Source organism: Teleopsis dalmanni, chromosome 2 (assembly GCF_002237135.1).
Source record: "Teleopsis dalmanni isolate 2A chromosome 2, ASM223713v2, whole genome shotgun sequence".
NCBI lineage: Eukaryota > Metazoa > Arthropoda > Insecta > Diptera > Diopsidae > Teleopsis > Teleopsis dalmanni.
Window position 1 is genome coordinate 111,582,738 of NC_051847.1, and position 21,902 is coordinate 111,604,639.

General features: G+C 29.0%; 1 protein-coding gene across 1 annotated transcript in view; it reads left to right on the forward strand.

Annotated features, from left to right (window-relative positions):
• LOC119675457 (peripheral-type benzodiazepine receptor-associated protein 1-like) overlaps positions 1–21,902 on the forward strand; it is a 30,465-nt gene that overhangs the window by 6,140 nt on the left and 2,423 nt on the right. The window contains exons 2-8 of the mRNA XM_038086658.1: positions 10,547–10,808; positions 10,867–11,087; positions 12,084–12,176; positions 13,465–14,019; positions 14,592–14,885; positions 15,158–15,449; positions 19,417–19,484. Coding sequence (XP_037942586.1) covers positions 10,547–10,808; positions 10,867–11,087; positions 12,084–12,176; positions 13,465–14,019; positions 14,592–14,885; positions 15,158–15,449; positions 19,417–19,484 — 1,785 coding nt within the window. The remainder of the gene's footprint in view (positions 1–10,546; positions 10,809–10,866; positions 11,088–12,083; positions 12,177–13,464; positions 14,020–14,591; positions 14,886–15,157; positions 15,450–19,416; positions 19,485–21,902) is intronic.

The following is a 21,902-nucleotide window of genomic DNA, read 5'->3' on the forward strand; positions in this document are numbered from 1 at the left end:
ATATTCTATTTTATGGTCATAGGCATAGGCATATGAACATATTATTATTTTTGTTTCAGAACTTTCTAGAAATAAAGGGTACTCATGTTTTTTTTAATGAATTTTATTAGTTTTGGGTTTATTCTCATATATTCCTTACATTCCCATATATATATATACATATATACGTATATATAATATACGTAGAGAAATAGATTTTTGGCCCCAAATACGGAAAGATGAGGTTGTAACTGCACCATCAGAATTGGTTAAACATTTTTATATTTATTCTTTTTATTTATTTATTTATTAACACATGAAGCTCATAATATATACATACATACATATGTGTATACTGAAGCAATTAGTAAGCCTTTACATATACATACATATTTTTAAAAACAGTTTTAAATCAGAATCAAAACAATAAAAATAATAGTAGCATTGTTTCTGATATGAAACAAAAAAAAACCAAACTTCTTTTTACGCTTACAATTTCTTAATATTGGATGCAAAATTAATACAAACATACCTACATGCTGAGAAATAGAAAAGAAATATGTAAACATATACAGTGATGAACAAAATTATTGGCACAGCAAGCAAAGTGAACTTTTGCACTATTTTTATCCTGTTAATAATGCGATTTTTAATAGTTCAATTTGCTTACTGTGCCAATAATTTTGTTCGTTACTGTATGTATGCTAGTAAAGTGCACATGCAATATGAAAGCACACAAAAAGACTAGAGTAATATTTTTTTCCTACATATACCTTCCTCATAAATTCGCAGAAGCACTGATCAATATAACAAACGACGAAAAGAGTTATTTGAGAGAATCGTTTTGCCCTTTACTTTAATTTCCAAAGCAATTCAGAAAACAAGACATGAAGAGAATGGAGTGTTTTTTGAGTGCAAAAAGGTTGCCAGCAGCAGCAACCTCATACAAAAATTTGCTTGTACGAGATTGCTACTCTATAATATTTATACTCAATGGTGCAACGCTTTTCACTTTTACTTTGCAAAAAAAAGTCACTCATAAGTTTTGCAAAGTGCAAAAGTGTTGGTGCAACAGGGCCCAGATTTGAGACATAAATAAATTTGTAATGTGTTTTAACACTACAATTCATACCAATAGCAAACAGGTTAATTTGTTTTATGTACTATTAAATTCAAAAACTTATCAAATGTACACAATTTTGATTTCGTCACTGAAAGCTGTTTGATCGCTTGAACATTTTACAGCGAACAAACATACATACATGCGTATCATATAACAAACATACATACATGCGTATCATATAACACAGAGAGTTGCATGTATGATTACATATGTATTCAGTTGGGTTTTTGATAGCATAGGAGTTACATATAGGTTTGAAGTGAATATCGTACGAGTTGTGATTTGATCGAACATTGCTGCATGAGGTTGGGTGGATTTATTATAAATCTACCAGAGCAAAATAAAGTGGATATTTCGTTTGTATGAGCGTGGCGCTTTTTTGTACTCTAGATTCTTTGATTTAACACTACTGTCCTATTGCACTCTTATATAAAAGCTGGTATTTTACAATAAGTGCCAATAAGTAAAATATAAAACAATTCAAGGTTAATTTCAAAAATCATAAAAACAAATATAAATAAAAATAATTTAGAATAAATACAAAATAAATTTTCAGTTCAAATAGAATTTAAAATTTTAATTTAATTTAATTTCCAAAATTGACTAAAATTATTAACTGTATATTTACTTCTCATATTTTACTTTAACCTTACGTTCTCGAAGACGTTTTTGCAATTCTTTCTTTAATCCTATTTCTTCAACCTCCTCCTTCGTATTGGTGATCGAAGGCGACCCTGTATTTGGCATAATTTATTAAACTTGTTTGTAGTTAAGCACTTCTACTATAAACTATTATTTGATCGATGTGGCGCTTAATTAACCTGTTAGTTCTCGAAATTGTGCAATAATATATTCGTTGGCTTAAACGTTCTCTAACTGTAGCCTGTCGGAAAAATCACTGATAAAGACCTTCTTTAAAAACAATTTCTCTAGACATTCTCTGATTTTGAATGTTACTTCATTGTTACTAACTTTATCTTTGACCAAAGATGCTTTTAATAAATCGAATCGTGATTTTATTTCTCTGTCTAACATAAGTATAGTTGGAGACTCTCTCGTTGTAAACAATTTCATGGTCCAATAATCAAAAATTAATAAATTAAGCATTACGTACGTGTACACTTCTTTTATATTGCACATTTGCTTCTAAAGATTTTTAAAAAGTTTTAATAAAATTTTTGGTCTGCTCATTTGTAGCCCGAAACCATGGAGGTGTGAAAATTTGTTTAATGTCATTTGCTCTTAAAATTTTTTGTAATTTCCGTTGTTATATGTTTGGTATATGTCTGGAATGGCATAGATGAATTTACAATCCAAAAGGGAGGTGTATTTATGTACTCAGGTATGCCCGATGAATAGGACCCTCACATGCGAAGCGTTGTAGTTTACGTAAGAAAAAATGTTAAGCACTCAATCTTATGCTGGAAAGCTATATACGAAAGAATAATAATAGTACGCTTTTGCGCAAAGAAGTTCAACATGTCTCTAGTACAATGATATGCTCCAACAGAAGACAGCCCACTTGACCAAAAATAAGTTTTTTACAGTGCGCTAGAAATAACGCTCTCTTAAATTCCTAGAACCGATGTAATTATTCTTATGGGCGATTTCAATGCCCAAATTGGCAGAAATAACTCACAATATCGAACTGTAATGGGTTGCCATGGCATTGGAACATGTAACGACAATGGGGTGCTGTTTTTGGAACTTTGTATGAATTATGATCTCAGGATTGGAGGATCCCTATTTCCTCATAAAACGTGTCACAAGGACACTGTGAAGTCTCCCGCTGGCAACTTCGAAAGTCAAATTGATCATATTTGCATTTCAAAACGATGAAGTAAAGTTCTATGTGATGTCAGAAACAAAAAAAGCGGTGTTATCGACAGTAATCACTATTTAGTGGTGGCCGAACTGAAATTTAATATACCTAAACATAGGTATGAACACACGCAGCAAACACGGTGCATGTATAACACCACAAAGCTTAATGCTGGAACGGTAAAGAACGAAATGATCGTACGTATTAACAACGTCAGTGTAATGGAAGATGCTTCTATTGAGGATACGTGGTTTCATATAAAACAAAAATCGAAAAATCTGCAAGGACACACTCGGCTACCGTAAAAACGCGCAAAAGGAATGGGTGTCGGCAAGCTCATGGGAGCTCATTGCACAAAGAAGGTGCAATAAAACGAAAATGTTAAGCGAGGCGGACCCGGTTAAAACAGCCGAATACAACACAACGTACAGAAGTCTTAATAGGCAGATTAAGAGAGCAGTCAAAAGCGACAAGAGGAACTATTACGTGGAACTAAGCATTAAGGGCAGGTAGCATCAGAAAAGAGAGACACGAAGGAGCTGTTTAAGCTAAATAAACAACTAGGTGGAAAATCTTTCCAACGCCGTGCTCCAATTGAAAACGAAAATGGACAGCTGGTATTTGCTAAGAACGAGCAGGCAGAAGTATGGAAAAGACATTTTGAGAAAACCGTGAATATCATACACAACGAAAGTGACGAGCTCACAATAGGAAGACATCTGAATCCTAATAGACAAATAGATACAAGGACACCTAGCGAAAACGAAATACGACGTGTAATTATTAGCATGAAAAGTGGTAAAGCACCAGGTAATAACTGTTTACCGATTGAGTGTTTTAAGATGAACCCCAACGCTGTGTCGAAACTTTTGCTCCCCTTGTTTGAGAAAATCGTGCAAGTACTCGAATACCTGGAGAGTATAGTCAACAACGATGGTGGCATGTTAAAGGAGTGAATTAAAGAGAAAGAAAAAGGCAAATAGCTCTTTCGCGTCGCTTAACAAAGTCTGGAAAGCCAACAATGTAAACGTCGAAACTAAAAACAGAATATTCAATGCCTGTGTCAAATCGACATTATTATATGGGTGCGAAACATGGTCGCTAACGAAAGCCTCGACTCAGAAGTCACAATCCTTAGTTAATAGAAGCCTGCGGCGTATTCTGAACATATGGTGGCCTACAAGATTCTCCAACGAAGAGCTATGGCAGCGCACCAAACAAAAGCCAATAGAGAAAGAAATTCAGAGAAGCAAATATGGGTGGCTCGACCACACACTTAGAAACCCGACAGATGCAATTGGCCACGCAGTCATGGAATGGAACCCGCAAGGAATAAGGAGACGAGGTCGTCCCAAAACCACATGGTGAAGATTAGTGGCAACAGAAACAAACAAATCTTTTAACCAGGTACGTTTTACTGCGAGAAACAGAGACGAATAGAGGAAGTTTATAAATATTATTTGTGAATAGACTGTTCTAATTTTTAAATTTTAATTTTTATAATAAAGAATATGTCTTAATAATAATAATAATAATAATATGTTTGGTTGTATTAATTTCTGCCCATTAGGAGTATGCATCAACTGCAAATAATAAGTAAACGTGTTTTACTTGTCCGGAAAATTCGATGTACATATGAAACAGTTTGCCTCTTAATAAATGTAATTTCTCAATTTTAAGCGCAGCTTTTACTTTTGCCGAGCAAGGGTCGCGAGTGGTGTCTTTCGCAATTAGTTTGAAATCTAAATTTTCTTCATTGTTTCTAGTTACAAAATTGATGTAACTATTTTTATCTGTATTTTCATTTACAGGGATAGCTTGGGCAAATGAGAAATATTATTTGTGAAATTTTCTGATCCTTTAATATGTTCGATTGTATAATCAAAGTCAGACAATATCAAAACCACCCGCTGACTACAAGCTGCTGCCATTAATGGCAATCTCTTATTTTTACCAAAAAGCGATAAAAAGCTTATGATTATATTGCGAAACAAAGTTACTTCCAAGTAGATAAAATCGCAATTTAGTTACAGCAAATACTATGGCTAGGGTTTCCTTTTGAATGACACTATAATTTCGTTCGGGTTGAAAGCGTTCAAGAAACGAAAACGACAGGTTTTATTATACCAAGATCCCAGCTATAGCAACATTTGACGCATCTGTTTGTAAAATATTAAGTTAACTGGGGTCAAATAAGGCAAGGAATCTATGAGATGTGATTTCCTTCTTAAGATTTTTGTATGCATAATGGCATCCTTTCTTAGCAGTGCACATAATGGCTCCATAATTAAAGCGAAATTAGGAATCAATTTAGAGAATTTATTAACTAATCCAATAAATGCACAAACTTTAGATAAATTGCTGAGTATAGGGGCATTCCCAACTGCCAAAATCTTATCCCTGTTTTTAGACAGTCCATCTTTGGTTTTTGAAAGATAGCATATTTATCAGTATTTAAACGAAATCCCACATTCCAATCTTTTTTAAACCATACCTAAATGTATGCTTCACCTACATAAATGCTGGGTCTCTTTTTTCAATTCTATTTGATTATTCGCATTTGATAAATCAAGTTTAGTGAAGAACTGTCATTTACGAGACAGTTGCAAACAGCTCTTCTATTGTAAGTAATGGATATTTTGCGTATATTATTTTATGCAAATCCCAATCAACGTTGTATTTCAACATTTGAATGACCTAATAGGATGTGGGATGAATTCCTTTATTTCGATAAAACGCTAAAAAATTTTTTATCACTTTCATTATTGTTTATCCATTTTTAAATTCTATCTTTATTAAATATTTGGGTACAATTTCAGTGTTTTCATCAATTCATTTTAGATTACAGATTATTTTTAATCTCTCACTGTTTTGCATTTCTATTTCCAATTTTATTGTTCCGATTGCTTCCTATATTTTCATTACAGTTACGGTTTTTCTTCATTAAATTTCATTTTCGTAATTTTTCTCAAATAACTCCTTAAAGGAGAAAAAAAACAAGTCTTTTCTGTCTTTTCTGACTTTTCTTAACTGCACTTTTCTTCCACTGACTTTTTCTTAACTCATCTATTTTTATTACTGACTTTTACTCTGACCTAATTAAGAAAACAGTCTCTATATATATAGAGCTGTTTTCACCTACGCTTAAGACTTTCTCTAATGTGACCTTTACATTAGACATGTCCCAATAACCCAGAAAATTTTAAAAATTAATTTCAAATTGAAATTAATTTTGTAATAATAATTTTGCATAATTCGCAGAATTATTCGTTCTACATACTTTACAGTCTTTACCTTGTCACCATTTCTTTTTTTTCAAAGTCATTTACAATTGACACAGATAATGAATATTGACAAAAATCAGCATTTCTCTTCGACAATTTGTCTTACTGATTTTTTGACTTTTTGTTAATAATATTGCAACTGTAAAAAACCTTGCCTACCTTGATATAATAATAAAAAAAAAAGTAAATAACTAAGTAAATATCTTCAATAAATATAAAGACGATTAGAAGATGCGCAGTATTGCTAATTTGTGTACAGGTCGTTGAACCACTCCACTGCTCATTTTGACGTCAACGACTCTTGTTCTATTGTCGTGCCAATGAATTGCGGACTGGACTTTTTCGAGTTTTTATTGTTTAAGCTGAAGATTGTCTTCTTGCGCGACGATTAGTCGACCGAGCGCGAGATTTAGTTGGTCGATCAACCATTTGGTTTTGAGCTGCAGACTCAGTATGTAGTTTTTCCACCAACACTGCCAGAACCTACGTTTAAGTTCGCAAGTTCGGATACCTGCGTCAACGTGTGTAGAGAAACCCCTAATAGCAGATGCCCTGGTATTAGAGCCTCGAGGTCGTTTTGATCTTGAATTAGCGCAGTAATAGGCCGAGAGTTCAATACGGCTTCGATCTCTACAAGAACAGTATGCAGCATCATGAGAATAGTGAGTGAATGAGTAGAAATCATGAGAATCTGTAATGTCAGACACAAAAGCTTCTTCATAGTAATCAATTACTATATAATTTCTAATATTATGATATTCTTTATTTCTTGTTTTCTTTTTTATTTTTTGTGAAAGACTTGGTTCTAATCTTACTAATAGATGATGTATTAGGTCCGCATATGTTGCAATCCTGGAATTCTTCCTACTGTGAAATAAGCGACCTTTACGTATTTGATTCTTAAGTTTCTTCAGATAATAATCCAGTACGGAAATCAAATGTTTTATTTCTATCCATTCCATGAATAAGTACTTAATGAACACTGACATGCATAAAAAACCATTTGTAATTTCTCAAGTGCGAGTAAATTGTCCTGGTTTTTTTAAAAAGTTTTTTAAAATGTATTGTATTTATGTGATGTCCACTAAGATACGAAGCTGAAAATCTTAAATTAATCTAATCAAATAACCAGTGACGGCGCATGCCCTAACTGGAATGGTGTGCCTCAGCGAAATTAAAATTGCGGGGCCCCTTGCATTACCGAGTTATAAAAGTAAATAATTTACATTCACTTTATCATTTTATTTTATTGCTAATCAAATTAATACAAACACAAACTCAAATAAATGAATTTTCCAACTTTAAGTCTCACTGAATTTTTTTAAAATTACATCATAATTTGCACCAGCTGCTAGTTTTGCTTCAATTGATAAAATTGCCAAAGCAGATAGTCTCTCTTGACTCATTGCACTTCTCAAATAGGTTTTATTAATTTTAGCTTTGAGAAGCTTCTTTCAGCAGATGCTGCACTGACGGGAACTGTAAACATGATTCTGTACTGACTGGAACTGTAAACATGATTCTGGTTACTATATAAACATTTGGATATACTTCCTCAAAATTATTTTCTTTAATATATCGGATGAGTTGCTTCATATCGTTGACTGAGTCTAGTGAATTCGATTTAAAAAGTAGCAATTCCTACTTTTGTCGTAGTTTTCACTTTCCCAAAGTATTATACCTAAAGCATTACAATGCTTGAGAAGGTCTTCGTTTCGTATATTTTTTTTATAGTCTTTCTTTAGTCTTTTAATATCATATATGAAACCAAATTGTTCAAAATATCCATTAAGTATTTTAAATCGACAGTCGGTATCAATTACAATAATATCTATCATTATGGTAAAAAAGTTTACTTTATATTGTATTTCAACAGATTGTATGGGGTCATCAATATGTTGATTACTGAACAATCGTTTCTTATTTGTTATTATTGTTTCTTTAAATTTAGGTGCAATTTTGTAACTACTTTTTTTTACAAACAATTGGCTTGTTTAACGGTTTTTTCAAATCCAGTATTCCGATACTCTTTTATCCAATTACGAATATAATTAGTATACTGTCAATAGAAATCTTGAAGTTTACTTAATTCCATTGCCATAATTTATTTATATTGTTCACTCTTAGCAAAATCTCGTATCAAACGTGTATGGCAACAATAAATTCGAAAGTTAGCATTTCATTCATGTCTGCTTCACAATCGCTTAGAGTTTCAGAATCATAAGTTTGATTTTTCAGGTCAATCACGAATTCAATTACATCATCAAATTGCAAAAATATCGCTAATACTGCTCCGATTCTACTCTCCCCTCTTGTTTCAGAGACAGATTTTAAGATCAATTTGAATTTAGTTTTTAAAAGATCCCAACACTAATACGTATTAGGTGCTTCGGTAGTGTAAGATCATATTTGGATAACTTAAACAGATCTATGAAATGACCACTATTTACACTATCGTCCATGCTAAGGGATTCTCGATGAGCTCTTAATGGCAAATTATGAGAGGCTAAGAATAAAAAAATAAAAATATTTTTGCGATTCTCTAATCAATTTCTCGTTTTCCTTAAAAACCATAAATGGTTTATTAAAATTATTAAAAACAATATTAATAAATTTAAATATATATTTATAATTAATTATATTTACAAAAATAAAATAAAATAATAAGAAATAAGTATTAAAAGTAGTTCAATATTTCTTATTGAAAACTTAATGATAATATTAATTACATTTTTTAAAATACTAGAGATAGATATTAAATTAAATATTACTAAATATTAATATACAACTATAGTATGTGCAACGTACGCACGAATAATATCCCGTCTGTCCTTTTACTCCCAATATAAATGATCGAGCTGGTGCATCCATTATAATATTATAAATATTCAAATATTAATTACAATTTCAATTCAGAAATAAAATTGCATTGTATTTAGTACATTACATATTTAAAGTCATTAACTTTGAATAATAAGAAATCAAAATATTACTCTCCTATATACGAGGGTGGTTTGATAAGTCAGTGACTTTTTGAATTTCCCGCGCAGTTACTCCAAATGCAACAGTGCTGCCGTCAGCTGAAATCTTCCAATGGGTAACTTTTTCGTGAATTTTTACGAAAATGGAAAAAAGTGAATTTCGCCATTTTTTTAGGTTTGGAAACAGAAAATAGTCGCAGGGGGCTAACTCTGGAAAATATGCTGGATGAGGTAGCAGTTCGTATCCCAATTCGTGGATTTGGGATCGTAATGCTTAATCAGCATACGAAATTTACTCTTTTCCATTTTCGTATATTTATTAAAATTATTTTATTATATATATTATCGTCGGCTAAGAGCGGACGATGCTGTGAAAACGGTACTTTATAGACATAAGAATCCATTATAAATATTCTTTAAATGAAAAAATGTTTTTTTAATATTATATTAACCATTTTATTATGAACTGTAATGGTATTTTAAAGCTAAATTATGAACAATGTTTTTTCTTAGGCAACCTTGAGCGTTTATATATATATCAGACGGTGTTCCAGCAGGGGAACAGGCAACATATAATTGCCCACGCCGAAAAATGGATTTTCCAAATCCAGTGATTGATTTGGAAAATCAGTGTTTGACGTTGAGTAACGAACAGACGAACAAACGATTTTAAATACATAGATACATAAGTTTAATATTATATAAATATGACATAAACACAACTTTTCACATACTTCTCATAACACAAAAACAACTTTTTTCAAACAAAATAGTCAGTACTCAAAACCATACATTTATACGCAGTGATCAAACAACATCGAACACACTTGCAACGTATGAATATGCGGCTTATTTTTTCGCACAATTAAGTGCTTTGGCAAATCAACATGTTGGATTCATATGCATTCAGTTGATATTCGAATAGAAAAGAATAATAAGTCTAATACTTATTTTGTCGCCCATTTGACGACAGAAATTTGTAAATGCAATTGCTTAAAAGGGAAAGACGAAATATAATAAAAATGTTCTGCGATTTGAGCTGCAAACATGTGAGCACAACTAACAACTATAGCAGCTAAAAGAAGAAAATAAATTGAGTTTTCATAGACAATTCTATTTAATTAATCTATTTAATATTAATTCTCGATGTAAAGATATTTTAATGACTTATATAATTTATTTGACACTTATCAAATTATGTTAAGGTGCTCCGCATCTTATAGCAGTCGTCACTGTTGTATATATATATATATATAAATTCATTATATATATAATATGTATATAATGGGTTTTATGTATATATATATGCTTATTTAGTATACATAGATAAATCCATAATGCATATATGTTGTTTTAGGACATTCAACTTGAGGCTGGTCCTCAAGATGGCACCATTTTAGTAACATGGCAACCAGTTAATAGACCAACGTCGTCTGGACCTGTAACCGGCTACGCTGTGTATGCTGATGGAAAAAAAGTAACTGATATAAATTCACCAACTGGTGATCATGCTCTAATAGATATTGGAAAATTGGGTGTATTTAATCCCAGAGCTGTCACAATACGGACGAAATCCAGAGATTCGCAATCAGCTGATAGTACACCTATTTTGATACCAAGTATAGTTTGTTCAATCAAAATTATACATATATGTTTGTTCAAATACTTATGTTTTAGATGCGGTTCGTAACGCTGTTGGAAGAAGAGGACCAAATCAGATGGGCATGGGTCCGCAACAAATGCAACAAGGACAGCTTGGAGGTCCTAATCAAATGATTATGCCTGCCCAGCAACAAACTCATGTGATGAGTCAAGACCAATATGATCCCAACCAAATGCAGCAAAGTTTACAACAAAACGTGCAGTCAGGACAGCAACCTATACAATCAGGACAACAGGTAACCAAAAATAACAACGCATACATTTAAAAACTTAAACTTTAGTTTAATTACAAAAACGTTACACTTATTTCTATTAAACAAATGTACATAATTACATACCTAGTGTAAGTTACAAAGCTCACTTCAATAGAAAAATTCTTTATTGACTATTTAATTTATACACAATATTCCTATTATTTAAAGAAAATTATTATTTAAATTAAACAACAGAACTTTTAAAATATGTTTTGCTGCTTCCAATTCATTTTTTATTTGGAACTAATTTTTATACTAATATTGCTTAGATTGGACGTGGGTTACAGAAATATTTATTTAATTGATATATATTCTGTAATTCAATCTGTTTTATAAAATTGTGGCAAATATGATAAAATCGACTATATGAAATATAAATTATTATATTTAAATTTTGTTTTAGTCCTCAAATTAATATATTAAAAGACCCAATCCATGGCTAAAAATCATTTTATTAGGAATTGATGAGAAAATTGAATGCGAGTATTTTCAGAAATTTTTTTTTAATATCTTCAGATTGATTAGGAAACAATCATAACATTTACATTTTAACAAGTATTCGAGTGTTTAAATGTTATCCTCATATCTTTAATGAATTTTAGAAATATATTAAAAAATAATTTTTTTTTAAATTTAGATTACGAATATTTAGAAATGCATAATTATATTAACATATATGCTTATTATGATAAATACTAGATATGTTAAAGCCGGCACTAATTAAAGTAAAAATTTATTCAGATTGTGATGTTACAATATATTATAATAAATATTATTTTGAGCATGTAAATATTAAAAATAAAATCAGACAATATAATTTTAACAATTTGCACTGATTTATAATTTTCCCCAAGATGTTTATGTCATATTTACTGATATAAATACATAAATATTTGTAATTTCTTTAAACAATATTTTATCAAAAATAAATCAATACAAAACTTTTTAAACAAAACAAATCATCATCATTAAATGCAGCACGATGGAAGCTCTGGTTTATTGGGTGGGCTTCTTGGTGGGCTCTTTTCGAAACCAAATCCAAATCAGAGCCAAGTGAATCAAAATGTAAATGTAAGTTACTCATCCAAATAACATTCTATACACCTTTATTAGTAACATGCTACAAATATATAGATCGTTCCACGGTTCCGTTTTAAGTACATATTTTGTTAGAAGTTAATGCATTTTAGTCAATTCTGTTACACAACTTATTATTAATCTATAGCACTAATATAATATTAGTAATATTAGTACACATAACTTAGTACACACAAATCTATAAATATAATATAATATTAGTATGTTAAATAATCTGCAATGTTCATATATACATAATGATTTTGTATTTGCAAAGTTTTTTTAAAGTTGAAATATATGTTAGCAAGTTTTATAATTATATTATAACTTAATATTTATATTTATTTAGTATTTAAGAATATGCTTTTATTGTATTACTGTTTGGAATTTCAAAAGATAATTTTTTTATTAACTCATCTTATATTAAACTATATGTGCATATTATATAGGAGAAGAGATGAATATTTTGCTAAATTACTATTTTTTGCGATTAGTAAATGAAAAATTTAACGTTGACAATCATATTATTCTAAATTAATATTTTATTTAATTAGTTAGAATGAGCATTTAAAAAAGGCAACACTTAAAGAGAAATACCATGAAAAACTAAAATAATAATAAGTGGTTAGGAGTATTCATGCGTAGTATAATATATACCTATGTATATGAAAAACTATAAAGCAAAGTTATTTAGTTCAACGTCTGTAATGGGAATATGCGTCATATGTTTTAATGTAGAAATTACTATAATATTTTTAAGGGTATATAAGATTATTATTGAAAAAATATAATTTATAACTGTTTTACACACAAAACTGTGTACACATAACTGTGTAACGTAGTAAAAATATTTCACTTTTTCTGTTTTTCAATTTTCTACGGGTATATATATTTCTATCTATATACATTTTTTAGTGAAAACAGATTTTAGAACCTAAAACTATTAGATAAATAGTAAAAATTTTACTGTATTTATATATCAATACATGCTACTGACATACATTTATACTTTTATACATTTATACATTTATACAAATATATATATTTTATATTAAAAAGCATTTTGATTTGTTTTAAAGTACTTTTAAAGCTTCGTACCTTGCTTTATACAGTTATAATTTTTTTAATGTTTGAATCTATTAGCTTTTGTTCAAAAACGTGTTTTATTAATTTAAAAAATGCTGTCAATACAAATCCATTTAAATTATTTTTGAAGCCTTTAACAAAATAAAACAAAAATATTTAAATTAACTTCAAATCAAAATAAATAAAATTTTGAAAGGGCTATCAACCAAATACGACACAGCGAAATATAATTCAGGGGCGTGCGCAAGGTCCACAAATGATAGGAACCCATCAACAGCCATATATGGCGCAAGGTCAGGTGAGTCAAATGAACCAACAAAGATTTCCTGGTCAAAGAGCGGCACCTACTGGCCAAATTCAGCCGCAAATACAAGGACAAATACCAGGACAAATACTAGGACAAATACCAGGACAAATACCAGGACAAGTATCAGGACAAATGTCAGGACAAATTCCAGGACAAATGCCGGGACAAATGGCAGGTCAAATGGCAGGACAAGTGCAAGGACAAATGCAAGGTCAAATGCAAGGACAAATTCAAGGGCAGATACAAGGACCATTGGGACAGCGGACAATTAATCAAATACAACAAGGTCAGATAATTCCTGGTCAACAAGGACAACAACATCTGGGCCCCCAGAAGAAACCACGTTATTTTGTTGCAATGTTTGATTATGACCCTAGCACAATGAGTCCCAATCCGGATGGATGTGATGAAGAACTGCCATTTCAAGAAGGTGATACAATCAAGGTAAGCATAAGTAAATTAATTAAAATATATAAAATGTATATGTAAAATAAAAATGGACCAAAAATAATCTTATAAATATATTACTGAAGTATCTATCTGCTTCATAAAAATATTAATGATTCGAAAGCGTACAATGAAATGCAACACTTATTAATATTTTAACAAAGTTCATTTATAAGCATATTCAAAAATTTTTTACATTTATCGATGCCGTTATAATCACATAATAATCTAAAATTATGAATACATATATTTATTATGAATGAATATATAATAAGTAGTAGACATACTTAATTATAACATAGCTTTATTATTTTTTTTAATGTTAATATGTACGAGTATTAATTAGTTCAAGTGGTTCCAAAGCAATATATTGATTTCCATTTATTAATTCATAACTTCAGTATGAATTTTAATTTTTATTGTAGTTTTGTTCTTTTCTTGATAATTAGTATTGAATAAATAACTTTTTGCGGAAACGAACCACTCTAATATGTATATTATTTAGTACAAATACTATAATGCATATTATATTTCTAAATAACTATTTTTATTTTACATGTTTATATCAGGTTTATGGTGACAAGGATGCGGATGGGTTTTACTGGGGAGAATTACGTGGACGTCGTGGTTATGTGCCTCATAATATGGTAACAGAAGTTGATGATGGCACAGGTCAAATACCTGGTACATCTCAGACAGGAGGTCCAGGTCAAGTTATGCCAGGTCAAGTTGTTCCTCAACAAAGCATGCGTAATGTTAGTCGCGATCGTTGGGGTGACATATATGCTAATATGCCAGTCAAACGTATGGTTGCGCTGTACGACTATGATCCTCAAGAATTGAGTCCAAATGTTGATGCCGAAGTAAGTACCTGAATTGATTAAAAAAATATTCTTTCTTATGATATAAAAATTGGTCTGATAATTGGTCTAATAAATCAAGTTACACTTTTATAAAAATACGCAAAAAAATTTAAAAAATTAATTGAAATGTTATTTTTTAAAATATAAAAACATGTTAATTGATTGAAGGATTGAACACGTTTGATGTTTTAGTTAATGTATGTTAACTTGTAAACAGAGATTGAAATAGTTTGCTCTATCCAAATTATTTTCTCTTTTAAACCCAACTGCAGGTGGAATTAAGTTTTAAAACTGGTGAAATTATTCTTGTTTATGGTGAAATGGATGAAGATGGTTTCTATATGGGTGAATTAGATGGTGTGCGCGGTTTAGTACCATCAAATTTCTTAGCAGATGCACCTGATCAATATAGTAACCAAATGATGGCGACTGGTGCTCCCAATTTACGTGGGGGTCTAAGTCAGCGTGGGAGAGGTCAAGGTCCTGGTGCAAGAGGTCCACCTCCACCTCCTAGAGATAATATGATGCCAGGAATTGCTGGTCAACGCGGTCCACAAGGCAAAAGTGAGTTTATTTTGTGAAGATTTAAACATTTGTTAATAATTTTAATAACATTTCCAGTATTTTTATTACTAATTAATATTAGATACAGAAAATATAAAATATATATAAGAAATATATATTTAATTATTTAATATAGGAACAGGAATTATTTTATAAAAAAATAACAAAGCTGATTCACTTTGCTAAAATGAATAGGATTAAAATTTTTTTTTAATTTAATTAAAAACTATTTTATAAGTATAAATATATATATTTGTAGTGAAAGAATATTTAATATAGAGTTTAAGACATTCTAAAATTTTAAATGGTATGAATATATCCAAAAATATGTACAAAAATATTTTTTACACACGACAAAGAAACAAACTCTTTATTGCAGCAAATGTTTATATAATATGTATCTTAATTTTTTACTTTTTTAAAATACAGTTTACAATTTTCTTCTTTGTAAAATAACTGTTTTTCATATTTCTTTTAAAAATTTAATTTAAAATAATTTATTTCGCACATTTTTTTAAAAAAGATTTCTTTAATATAATTAGTTGTTGTTTTTGTTGTTGTATATGTTATATATGTTATATAAATTGTTATTTATAAAAAATTCGCGAAATATATATTATTATATATGAATTAAATGGTTGTCTGTTCTAGTTGGTGTGGAGATACGACTATACGAGTATACGAATATATTTTAGTAACTGATTTTAGTTTAAATTTAATAAAATAAAATTGCCACAAAAGTAAACTTGACGGATAACTCTTAAAAAAGATACGTGCGCGGTTTGACAAGACAGTGACTTTTTGAATAAAACAAATTTTTTCGGCAAATAAACATTTTATTTTTCTACATAATCACCTTTTAGCTCGATACATTTAGTTCAGCGTTTTTCTAATTTTCTTATTCCCTCCAAATAATAGGTTTTCTCAAAGCTCTCAAAATACACGTTTATTTCGGTAATGACTTCTTCATTCGACTCAAATCTCTTACCGCCCAGCCATTTCTTTAGGTTTGGAAACAGAAAATAGTCACAGGGGACTAAATCTGGAGAATATGCTGGATAAGGTAGCAGTTCGTATCCCAATTCGTGGATTTGGGATCGTAATGCTTAATTAGCACACGAAATTCACTTTTTTCTATTTTCGTAAAAATTTACGAGGTTGTCTGCTTTAAACGGCTATCAAACACCAACTGAATAACGTAGTTTGATCAAAATTAAAAAGTTGCCCACTGGTAGATTACAGCTGACAGCAGCACTGTTACATTTGGAGTAACTGCGCGGGAAATTCAAAAAGTCACTGACTTATCAAACCGCCCTGTATCATTTTAATAATAATAGAAATTATTGGAAAAAAATGAATAGTTTTTATTATGACTATAAAAACCATGTCGTTTATTTGATTTTATTTTTTTGCGTACCATTTTGTTGATTATTGTTTAATTTATGTGTGTACCTAAATATACAAAATTTTTGAAATGATCTTGCATGTTTTTGTATTATATGCTTATGTTACAAACGTGATTCTAGTTGTTCTCAATATGCACAAATGATCGATTTGCTGATAAAAGTAGTTTACATTGTATTTAATTTTTTTAAATTTAACATTTTATAATGTTAATGATTAAAATTTTATATCAAGATTTACGTATATTATTTAAAAAAGATGCAGATATCTTGCAAATAACATTGATAAGTAGTAATTTTAAAACTGGTGAAAATATTTATAAGATGTTTTGTAGATATTGATCTGACATTGATTTTCAAAATCAATATTGCAGGTGTATCGATTCACATACGAACTATAAACAAATCAACTAAATATTTCAAATATTAAATACTAAGTTATTGATGGGATGTAAACGTACATCAGATTATTTAGACTTTTTTTTTTGTTTGTGACAGTAGGTGGAAGCATCGAAAGCCACCGTGTGGGAGTTCAACCCACTAAATCACCTCTTAGGAATAAATGGAGAAGATTTTCACAGCATTGTAAAAACCTCATTCCAGTAATCAGGGGAGAGAGGAGAATAAATAGACTTAGTACCTAACGAGCTAGATTTATCTAAGCCAGAAAGCAAGGGCGTACATTAGGGAAATTGGCGGTAAACTTTGTGACTGGGGTCACAAAAGACGCGGTTATATAGTGAAATGGAATTGAGGTTACGGTCCCACTCATCGAGGTAGTGGAACAGGTATTGGGGAGGTTTAAAGCGCAAGGTTAGAAAAAGATCTTCAGGCAGGGTAATAGAAATAGAGACGTCAGGGGAAGGTCATGGAGCCGGGTGAGGTACCTACGAGCGAGTGTCAAAAGCTACCCGTCAATGCGAGTGATCTTGTCATTGTCGTATAGGACAGAGATGGAGAAGTGCCGTCAGGTTTGCGCTTATAGTTGGCGCAATTCCAAAGAAGTTTCTGCTCAAGCAGGCAGATTCAGACCAGATTGAGTCCTATTATTTTTATAAATTTCACATGCAATTATCAAATCTTTTCCGTGTTTTTAACATAAAATTAAATTCACATGAATTTATATTTTAAAATACATATACGTATATGTCTACTTCATTCAATATATGATTATCATTCTTATATCTATTCTAAATAGTTCTGAATAATAAATAGTTCTGTTCTAAATTTTACAAATAAATTTTGTTCACAATATCGTGAAGAATATTTTATTAAAGTTGATAGATAGCTATGTTTAAAATAAAATTTTACATATATGTTTGTTTATATGTCAATATCCTGTTGTAGCTTTTTGTTTTTAATTTGCTCATATATCTCCTTTTTATTATATTCAATTTTTTGATTCTTTAATATTTTAAAAGTTTCCTCTCACCTTATATGGATGGTCTTAACTATAGATGGTATTTAAGAAATTATTTAAATAATGCTTGTTGTTTAAATAATGTATAATAAAACGTTATACTTTACGTTTCTTGTTAGATACTTTCAAATGAATTTTAAGAAAAAAGTTATCCAGAACTTAAAGTAAATATTCAATTAACTCTTACAAGAGCTTTCTGTTTATTGTTTATTGTTTATTATTTATTTAAAGAACAATGCTTGCTTGCGTTTGTGTTTAACAGCAAATTAAGAAAAAACAACAAAAACAACAGCATTAAACATTTTTATTTTTATCGTGTGGGGAATCGAATAGAATTTTGTGTAAATAAATAAATAAAGAAGAAAGAAATAAAAATTTTGCATATATGTATATACAATTAACTTTTACAACTAAATATTTAAAGCATAATATATCATCATTCTATGCATCAAATTTTAATAAAATAAAATAATCAAAAAAACAAAAGTGATATATATATATATATATGTATATGTATATGTATATATATCTGTCGTTTACGAGATATCTAATTTTAAAGATTAAAATACGATACACTAACTTAACAGGTAAAATGTTAAATTTATTATATTCCAGTATACTCAATGAATATATCTGTTTTTATTAACAAGAATTTATGTATATGTATATATATTTTAAAATTTTTTTTTGTTTTCAAAATTTAAATTTTAAAAGAAAAAATATAAGTAAAAGGTTTGAAATACTTGCTAATGTATATATATCAATTAATTTAGGACTTTGTTAAATTTCAAATGTTGTGCGAGTATTAGAATAACAAATTTGGAATGGTGTTCCTTCATATGGCTCGTTTTATATCAAACGAATGTCTAATATTGAATGTTTTTTTGATAATAAACCATTTAAATTTAATCAATATATCAATAATGTATATTGAATTTTAGTGAAAAGGATATTTTTATTTAATTTACTACAGTTCTTGTTTTTAAACTAATTTTCATTTTGATATATTTTTATAAGAACAAACAAACTTTTCAAGTTAAGTTAAATTTTTCTAATGTTTTATATTTATATATAATTTGATATAATTTTTGTAATGGTCTGCTGTGGTAAATGTGAAGTCTTTATGTTATATTTGTTGCTATAGATGCTCGCCCTGCTTCCCCTACACTGTTAGACAACACGGGCCATCCTGCCCCCGATCACCAAACGCAGGTAAATACTCTATCAATTTTTTCATTTTTTAAGAAATAAAAAGCAATTTTTCTCTATTTTACTATCTTGCTATCTATTTCTCTCATAATTTTTTTTAAGTTTATTTGTTTCAACGCCACAACAGTTATTTTTTAACTTTTAAACAGTTACCCTATAATCACTCAAAAAAAAAAATAAAACAACAAATAAAAATAAATTAATTAAAATATAAAGAATACAAATATATAAATAAATTAAAAACCCTCTATCAAATAATGATTTGATCGAATTTGCTATTTTTTAGTTGAATTTTGAGTCAAATTTAACATTTTGAATTATACCACTCACATTTAAGGCATAAAAATTATTTAAAACCCATTTATCTTTTAACTCTTTCTTTCTATTTCTATTACTTGTTGTAAAAAAGCTTACAGTACAGTATAAAACAAATATGAAAATAAATTTTATATATAAACCATGAACTCGTATACAAAATACAAAATATTTTATGTATAGCTAGCAACATGAGACAAACTTGTTTAGTTATCATTTGCAAGAATTTTTTATCTAACACAATAATATGATATATATTAGTTTATATATAATTAAGCACTTGTAATTTAAAAATTAATTACTGTGATATTGTCATTGTAATATACAATAATATGTGTTGTAAATACATATTGTAATATAAAGCAAAGAGTATATCCTGCTCTTTTCCAGCATCAAAAATGTTGAACACACAAACATTGCATTTGAATACACATTCCTACATTGGCACGAACATTTACAGAACAGCTCATGGATCACTATTTTCGATAATTTATTTATACAATATTTTAATTTTTTTATTTAATTAAAAAAAAAAAATCTAATAATTATGAATTCAATTATATCTAAAGTTTTAAACGTAGAACTCTTAGAATTCTACAGCTAATGGATTTTAATGGCATAATTCATATGAATATACTACTTACGAAATCATATAAGAAAATATATTTTCAACATTATAAGTATTGTATTAGTTTATTACATTTTATTTAACACTAACATATATTACATTTATTTATGAATATATGTACGAATATATATATTTCTAATAAAGTTCAATATACCATATAATCCTCAAACGATTGCAACGGTTTGTAAGGAAACTTCTTTAGAAACTAATAATTTTGTTTGTATACATATTGTAGGGAAACTTGAACACATCCTTTCAAGTACCACCAACGTGGCGAGGTCTGTCGTTTTCCAATGTTAGATATATATACATAACATGAACTGAATTATACACTAATACATACAATATATGTATCTCTAAATACACAATCACGTTTCCGATAAGTTTCCCGAATTTTCAGTGTTTAGTTTAACTGAAAACCACTAATAAATACAAATTTTTATACATTTTGGTAATTATCAAAAATGTCAAAAAATTGGTATCGTACTTATGATTAAAAACTATATAATACTAAATAGTGAATTAAGATATTTTTTTATTATACTAAAGGTTTGTTTTGTATTTTGTTTACATTATGTAATCATATTTTTCCTATTTTATGTTATATAATCATTCAAATATGTTCTCTATAAGAAATTTATAGATAATATGGTATATATAAATGATTTAAAAGTCTCTTAGTGTTAAATGTAAATAGAGGTTTAATTAGGATGTGTAATGATTTTGCATGGTATCTAAAAGTGCTAGGCAGTCAGCGGTCTCCGTTACTTAATGCCGCCACTCATTTTTTCCAGTTAAAACAAAGTTTGGATCTTACAAGGATCTACACATTCATTGTACTCGTATATATACATATTACGTGTATCAATATAACGTATATTATGTATATATTACATATTATATATTATAGGTAATACGCACGAAAAAAAATTTTAAATCAATAGATTAATAAACAATCGCTATGTGTGCTGTGAGTTTTACAATTACTTGCTTTACAGAATTATACTTTATAAATTTTACATTTAATTCTTCTCCACAAAAATCTATTGAAAATTACGTAGACATCGTGTGAAATTGTTCGGATATGAAAAAAATTCTTTAATTTATAATATCGATTTTAATTATTACATTTACAATTAAATACAAATTATTAAATTAATAACATGGTTTATGTTCTCGTACATATTTGTATTCAACTTTTTCACATGTTTTTTTACTTAATCGTTTATTATAATTTTATATATAATATACATGATTTTTCTACTCATATAAGCTATTGAAATAAAATTATATAAAAATTTTATATTGGATGTAACGCTGTATAAAGGTTCTATGTGATTCACTGTGTGTGCAAAAATTTTATTTGTGATTTTATTTTTAATAATATGTTTTCATATTGTATATTTTAGTGTTTTAGTATTTTTTTAATATAAATGTCACTTTCACTATTAGCTGCTTTTAATATTTGTAATAAACTA